This window comes from Sinocyclocheilus grahami, unplaced genomic scaffold (genome assembly GCF_001515645.1).
Source record: "Sinocyclocheilus grahami isolate Dianchi unplaced genomic scaffold, SAMN03320097.WGS_v1.1 scaffold355.1, whole genome shotgun sequence".
NCBI lineage: Eukaryota > Metazoa > Chordata > Actinopteri > Cypriniformes > Cyprinidae > Sinocyclocheilus > Sinocyclocheilus grahami.
In genome coordinates this window covers 673,802-682,273 of record NW_015505534.1, presented here as the reverse complement: position 1 = coordinate 682,273, position 8,472 = coordinate 673,802, and the positions used below count along the sequence as shown (strand labels likewise).

At 36.4% G+C, this 8,472-nt stretch overlaps 1 protein-coding gene across 1 annotated transcript in view; it reads right to left on the bottom strand.

Annotated features, from left to right (window-relative positions):
* The window catches only part of LOC107548792 (serine/threonine-protein kinase ULK1-like), a 31,495-nt gene extending 24,931 nt beyond the window's left edge, over positions 1–6,564 (bottom strand). Inside the window, exons 1-6 of the mRNA XM_016229604.1 lie at positions 6,319–6,564; positions 5,932–6,205; positions 5,460–5,552; positions 5,325–5,366; positions 854–886; positions 358–394 (exon numbers count right to left, since the gene is read on the bottom strand). Coding sequence (XP_016085090.1) covers positions 358–394; positions 854–886; positions 5,325–5,366; positions 5,460–5,552; positions 5,932–6,021 — 295 coding nt within the window. The 5' untranslated portion in view covers positions 6,022–6,205; positions 6,319–6,564. The remainder of the gene's footprint in view (positions 1–357; positions 395–853; positions 887–5,324; positions 5,367–5,459; positions 5,553–5,931; positions 6,206–6,318) is intronic.
* Positions 6,565–8,472: the final 1,908 nt, after the last annotated feature.

The following is an 8,472-nucleotide window of genomic DNA, read 5'->3' as shown; positions in this document are numbered from 1 at the left end:
CAATCACAGCACACACTGGCCCAGCTAACCAATCACAGCACATTTCGTATTTCAGAAGGCGGGCCTTCATTTGATACAGGAACTATTCGAGCCGTTCATGCCAGACTGAGGAGAGAGGTTTTGTAATAATGTAAAATATGTGAAAAGTAATGTGTTTTTCGAACAACCTAGTATGAGAACCTGTTCTAGTACACCCCCAAATCAAAATCAAGACTTTGTAAAAGAGCATAATAGGACCCCTTTAAGAGCGAACACATCATTTAATAAAGGAGGCTGGTGTGCTGAGAATCTACAGCAAAAAAAACAACTAATAAACAAAATGAGGTCAAAGCATGATAAATGAAATGTCCCACTTACAGTGCAAGTAGTCAGCCAGATCTCCCCCATTGCAGTACTGCAGTTAAAGAAAGAACATTGATCTTTTTATTATGAATAAGAGCACCACACAATGCTGTATGACAAAACCTGCATCTGAATGGGGCTTAGTTCACTGCATGGAGAGAGACCATTCAGATGCATATTAAAACGAGTCACTCAGAAAAGATGGGCCTTTATTTTCCTTTGTGCACCACTGATGGGCTTCCCAGTGGCCCCATTGCCTTTCCATGGAGCTTTTCTGAGAACTGACATGGTGGTGTGGCATCTGCAGGAAGTTGAGTTTCATAGCAATTGGAAAAACGTTACAAATCCTCACTGTGTCACACAAAACAACCTGAATTCAGGTCTGTTTCTGTCTAAGGATGTTGTGCAGCTGTCTTCCATTGGCCCCAGGACATGGCTAATTGCAGGCATTACCAGGTACAAGACAGACAAGATCAACAACAAAAGACATTGGGAAAACAGGCCCACTTACCTCCATCACTAGGTACACAGAGCTTGCTGTTTCCTAGAAAAAACACATGAGTAATTAGATTCAGCACTGGGACAGAAAGGTGGCCGAGACAGTAAATGAATTCATTTTCTTTTATATATATATATATATTCAAAGGATCTGTGCATAACATATCATGCAGACACTTGTGTGGGAACATGTTTACTGAGGGCACTGGAACCAGTGTTAACAGCTTATTTGTGTGTATTGTAAATGCGGTGGTCTGACACTAATCCACATATGGCGTGAGTGTGTTTTCTCTGCATTGGGTCATAATGGGCTAATAAAGGCCAGTGGGAGGGCAAAGGTCACAGGCTTCATTAGCATTGTACGTTTTCAAAGTTCTATGGTGTGACAGATTTCTATTCAAGGCAGCCACAGTGCACACCATTGAACCTTAATCAAACAAGAGAGTACAGATACTGCTGATAACATGAAATGTGAGAGGCTCTAACCACAATGCTAGCGTGTTTTAGTGCATGCTGTGTGGTTAAAATGAGTTTTCTACTAAAATTAAACACTGAGTTGAGTAGAGGTTAACCAATACAACATTATAATTCTATGCTATTTTGCTAGCAAAATTAGAGATTGAAAGATTTTTTTTAAAAAATAAGACAAAAAAACTAAAATCAATAGTTTTGGCAAATTAATTAAATTAGCTACAAATTAATTTAGTCATCACAATATTATAATGTACATTATGAAAACTCATAAATTTTTGAGGTTTGGTCTCTTTAAAATTTCATATGAAATTATTTGAAAGATTAGATCAAAGATTAACTAGACTGAGTTTTAGATGACAATCAACGGTAATCTTAATGTAAAAAATAAATAAGCACGCACAATTTTATGTATAATTAATTTTATGTTATGATATTTTTATTCTACAACAATCTATTGCAAATGATTGTAAAATGCATTATACATTTTATAAATATATGCTAAAAAATTAATACATCTCTCTTCTGTGTAACTAGGGTTGGGTATCGTTTGAATTTTATCGATTGCGGTTCCGATTCTGCTTATCGATTCCGATTCTTATCGATTCCTAATTCCGATTCCAATAAGATAAAAAAATCCATTAAACAAATTTTAAGTCAAATATTTAGATTTATTCTGTTTTATGTGTATGGTTTTATAAAAAAAAATATACCACAGAAAAAAGCAACTAGACTAATATAAATTTCAAATATTAAATTGTTAAAGACAAGTAAACAAATTAATTAGCAATTGCATAAATAAATAAAACTGTACAAATGTCAGGTACAGAAATTGAAATCAAAAGTTTAAAAACACTATAGTTTTCTTTTCATAAATAAAATATTGATTAATCCTCATTAAATTTACGAAAGATATTCAGTCAGTTAATGATTTTCTTTTGTTCTTTGATTAACATTAATGATAGGCAGCACTTTATTAGACGGCTGTCTCTTTAACACCGAACACACACAGATCTAAAAATACTGTTACACATGCATTTTCTCTCTCATCTGTTTACGTTCACTTAAAAAAAAACGGCTGTGTTTATGATGATATACTGACGTATTTCTTGCATACTGGTTGATAAATGTGAAAGAGAAGTCAGTTCTGGTCCAGAACAACCTTTGTAGAAATGCACGGAACAGTTCGAGAACGGATACAGGTCGGGAGCCTGCATCGGGACCACTGTTCTCTGTGCTCGCGCTTCAGATGTGTGCGCTGCACGCAAACAGTGTGCAAGTTCTTTCCCTTCCTGCACTTAAATAGTTTAAAATCACATTAAAATGCGAACGTGGGAATCGTTAAGCGGAATAGAAATGCACATGTCTTATCGAATACCCGATTATTGGAAATTTGTTCTCGATACTCAACCCTATGTGTAACACATTTTTCAAAATATCTTCTTTTCCACAGAAGAAAGAAAGCCATACAGGTTTGGAACGAATAAATTATAACAATTAAAATTTTTGGTGAAGCATGATACCAATAAAAATTGTGTTTTAGATAATGCTTTTGAAACTGTTGCTCCTTATATAGACTACTACTAAGCAGCAATGTCAGTCAATAGGCTTTAGGGCAATGATTAACATATATAAACACACACACTAGATATTAGAACAGAACTGTCCTCAATACATACAAACTGACAAAAAAAAAAAAAAAAGCATGATATCTTCTTAGAGCCATGCCAAATGGCCAAAGCACTAAATATTCAACTATCCAGACAATTGGTATCAGAGAGGACAGGTTGCGTTTGCTATCAGGTCAGCTTTTATGGCCCCATAATCCTGTTATTTTCTCCGAGGCCTATAGAAAAAATACAGAGTAGCCCATTTAGAATGACCTTATCACTTAGCAACAGATGACCTCCCCCTTTCTGGTGTCTGCCTCAACCAATCAGCCAAATCAACTGATCCGTGAACTGGCATATGCTGCTGACTCAGCATTGCCGAAGTTTTACTTTCTGCCACTGAAGATAGACTCTCGCCGGCTGTGCAGTCAGACTGAAACTACCCCAAACATCGCTGTTTAAATGACAACTAGCGTTTGAACGAGCTTGGCTATTCAGTTGGGAAAATCCAACAGGCTCAACATCACTCACAGACAACTTGGTTCCTAGATGATTGATGTTCATGTGGGTGATAAAGTGAGCTTTGCTTATGAACACAGCAGACCCGTGAGATTTGCTAATGTTGAATTTAACCACAGAGGCAGTGGAGACCCTACTAAACTGGTTCTGTAGAGGACTTTTTGTTATTTTTACACGATTGCTTTGTTGCTCAGCCCATTTCAAATGCAACCCGTATATTTTGAACTTGATAGTTGACCTAAAATGTTACTGAACCTGTTGAGAACCCATTTTTACACACAGTTATCTGTACATTTTTAAAAATAAAGGTTGCAAAGGGGGATTTTTACAGTGATGCCATAGAAGAACCATTTTTGGTTCCCCAAAGAACCTTTCAGTGAACAGTTCTTAAAAGAACCAGCTTTTTTTCTTAGTGTGAAGAACATTTTAAAATTCTAAGGAACCTTTTTCAATGGGAAGTTGCCATGGATGTTAAAGTTTTCTTTATGGGACCATAGATGCCAATAAAGACCTTTAATTTTTATGAATAATTATGTTTTTAACTAAATGGCCCTGATGCTGGTTTCTGTGTTTGAAAGGAAAAGATGACCAGATTAACTCTCGCAAGGTTCATCCTGCACAAACAAGCACAAGTTTGTCACATGTGGCAAGGAGTCAAGCAGCTCACAGACTCTTCCCTTCAGGGAAGTGCAAGAACTACTTGAACTTTAATGGCATTCAATTCACAGATAGTCAACACCACAGCAGAAAGTGATGTGACTATCCAGGAGATGCGAGAAGAGGTCAGATCAGAGAAGCATGGGGTGGAAATGAGCCGAGACACTTGAGCTGTACCTCTTGCAAGCAACAACAGAGTCTAAGCCTTCTTTCACATGAATGAAGTGGAGACAAAAGCAACATTAAATCTCAGTAAATGCTAACCAAAAAAAGTACTACTGTACTATGTAAACCACATGGATATGGCAATCGTTCAGTAACATGGTATAAACAAAATATAGCCCTTTAAAAAATGTAATCAATTAAATAAAAGAGGCAATTTTTTAAACTTCAGCTTATTAGAAATTAATTTTTTTAAATAAATTATAATAATTTAAAAAAATCAACTAATAATATTTATAAATGATTTGTCCATAACTTTTTAAAATGAACTATAGCCAAACAAATTACTATGGACTTCAGTTCAGCAGTCAGTAACAAACATTGTATTAAAGAAGACATATCGAAGCATTTACAACTGGTTAGAGGTACAAGTTGCATGCCTATTGTATTCCCACTGGCTTTTACTTGCAAAAGTAAAACACGCCTGACACATTAACCTCACGATGACCCCAAGGCAGAGCAAATATAGAGAACCCCGGTGTTCGAAAAACGTGTCAACACTTCAATGAAACCATTTCACCAGTTGCAAGAAAGGCTTTTTCTAAGTGCCAACACACTCTGAATCGAGTGAGCAAACTATATCTTTTCCTGCTATTAAAAAAAAGTGTGTATCTTATACTGTATATTTTTTTTATGTTCTCAGCATTACACAATAATATAAACATTGTAATCTTTAGGTCTTAATATATAATAAGATGTAAATGTGTAATCAAGACTCCAATACCCACAATGCCCTGCAACAGCTATTAAAAACAAGTGCACATGTCATGTCAATAGAAGAACATGTGACTGTTTTGAACCAATCAGTGCAAAGGAAGCCATGATACAGCCTTGGGGATGGTAAAACATAAATTTGAACATTTTTTGCCCATGATAACTAGCAAAATATTTGTAAATACTATTTGAAGGAGTCAAGTTGTAACAAAACCAATTTCACTAGACGATTGCATTGAAAACTGTCCATCCAAATATCTGCAGAGTAATTTCATGCACAAATCAACCTACCTGGAAGTCAAGCAATGCAACGATGTTCTCATGTTTCAGTTCCTAAAGAAAACAAATGAGAATTAATTTGCACACAAGTGTTTTATTCTTATGCTCTGGAAATGCAATGCACTGCCAAATACAACCAAAACGTACCTTTAATATCTTGATCTCTTTCCCCAGAAGAGTCTGAGATTTGGCCAAATTCTTCTTGTTTATGCATTTGACTGCAACTTCCCAATCATGCTTCTGAAAAGTTAAATGATTTTAGCTGTTAACCATAATCATCTTGTAGTTTATATTGTATTAAACATATCTGACCATAGACATGCCCGTGCATGTCTATTGTCAGATCTATTGTTTCACGCTCTCTGATCTCTAAAAATGAAAATGACACATTTAAAGGTTGAGAATGTATATGTAATGGGTTTTAATGCATTCCATATCTCCCTATAATACTACTGGACATTTAATCTCTTATTCTAGCCTCCATCTGTTGTGCTCGAGGCCTTTAAGGTGGTATGCCAGTTCTGCAACCAGTATTATATATATATATATAATACACAATGACACCACTTCATGCAGACGGAAATAATGCAATATACATTTTTAAATGATATTTTCTCACCTCTCGATGCCTGCCTTTGAATACCACAGCGAAGGCACCGTGTCCTATAAGGTCCTTCCTACTGAACTCGAATTTCCCGACAGTCTCCATCTCCCACCTGATCCCAAATATTGCAGCTTGACTATTTATGTGAAATAAAGCTGGCCCACAAATATCCTCTTTCTGCTTCCCTCTTCTCCTCAGTCTGGACGAGGCTGTTGGAAAGTTGAACCCCACTTCTCCGTGCCATGGGCAGCCTTTCCATACAAATACTCCTCTCCTCTTTCATGATATCCTGGAGGTGAAGAGGAGATCTACTCCTTTTAATTATGACAGTTCCCCATGTCGGCAAACCGCTTGTCGTAACTGGTAAATAACTAAAATCGAGCTACGCTAAAAATATACCACCTTAAAACGCCAGCGATAGGTTTGTTTGTGTACATCCGATGTTGTCAGCTCTGCTAATATCCTCGCGTTCGTGTTCGGGGTTACATCAGGCTCGCGATTGTATGTAACACGGTTGTCTTTTCACCAAACATACCCGAGATATCTGAAAAGCTCGAGCAATATTTGTTTAACGTCTATTCGTCTCAACAAAGACCTCAATGTAGTCGAGGTCTGCAGCGCTGCGCATGCGCACTACCGTTTCACCCAGGCTCGGTGTTGACGTCGAGGAAGCTGTCACGGTCGCGTCACACTATCACGAAAATAAACAAAGCAAACTAACCTGAAATCAAGTATCATGAATGAGATGGAAATTTCGAAGATCATTTTGTATTTGTATTAACACGTAGACTGCAAGACAACCGGGTTGTTCTGTCAATGGGTTTACTGTTGAAATTCAGGACTTCGGCATTATACTGCATTCACTTTAACAGTAAATTAGCTACTGTAACACTTTAGCAGTTTTAATATTTTTTTACTGAAAACAACAACAAAACTGAAAACAACTCAAATTGACAGTAACACTGTAAAGAGTTCCTACAGAAAGACACAGCAAAAATACTGTGATAACAGCAAAACTGCAAAGAAAACAAGCAAATAGCAGTTCAGCTTGTATTTATATATTTTTTTAAATACTTAATTCGAAACTTGGGAAATATTTTAATAACCATCTTTTCAAAGTGCATGTAGGTAGAATAGAGCACTTCAGATGCCATCAAGTGGAGTAGTTTGGAATAGCAAAATTATTTGACCAGACTGAACTTTTTTGTTTGAGGCAAAATCCGACAAATAATAGCACACAAGTGTAGTAGACAGGCAGGAAAAGTAGAAAAATAGCTGTTGCTACTTTATTTCGATTTTAAACTTTTTAGTGTATACAATTTAAAGTGGAGACAAAGTTGTTTAAAACATTTAAAAGTTTAAAACAATTTTTATTAATCAATATTTTTGTCTAATTTTCCAGTAAAAAATAAAATAAAAATGTATATATACACTGAACAAAATTATAAACGCAACACTTTTTTCATGAGCTGAACTCAAAGATCTAAGACTTTTTCTATGTATGTTGCAACATGATACTGCACGGCCCCATGTTGCAAGGATCTGTACACAAGTAGTTTAAGTTTTAAGTACTAGTTTAAGTTTTTGCTTCATTAGAAAGTAAATGTCTCATAGCAAGTATACAATATGACATGAAAGCAAAGTGCAATATTATCTTCAGGGTTTGTTAATGAAATCAAAATGAAACACTATACAGTTTAAATGCATTACGTACCATGTATTTGTATACAGTACCATGGTAATGCCATATTTGTTTGGACATTTAGCATGGTACTACCTTGGTATTCTTTGAAGCACCTTGGAGTACCATGTAAATACCATAGTATACACTACCATTCAAAATTTTAAAGAATTTAATACTTTTATTCAGCATAGATAGCACAACCAGAACATGGGTGCTAAAGTGTTTTAAATTATACCACAAGAGGGCGCTGCAGGCTTGCAGAAGACTCTGAGCCTTGGGGACAACAGCATCTTCAATGCATAAGTATAGTTTGGCAGCTGGAATTGAAGTCATTTGACAGATCCAGCTGAGAACATTTAGCATTGTGACCCATTTCAGCAAGATTACTAATAATACTTCCATGTTTGCATCTGATATGCTTGGCTCTTGCTCTGCATGGAGTGGAAAGGCAGGTGCTGGCAGTACACAAGATAGTGAAAGCCATCAAATTGCTTTTATGCTGGTTCTTTTCACTCTTGTTGCTCCTGAAGTCAACAACTGCCCTGTTTGTTCAGGGATCCGGTCCAGTAAAATTGTTTGTACTCAAAGGTATTTCATGATCAGTCACTTTGCACCAGAGAAAAGGGCTTCAACTAAACATGATGGGAAATTTTGGAGATAAATTGATTTTATAGATGTCAGATCTCTCCTGTGTCAATGAGGCTAGCAGGCAGAGCTGTAGGAAAGTAATGTCGTAGATGTACTGTGGAAATCAAAGTGCTGACAACTTGAAAGACCTCTGAGCAGTAAATCCATAGTGTTCACATGAGACACCTGTCAGCTCATCAAATGGAACTGCGGAGGACCTTAACTCGTGACAAACAAACCATCAC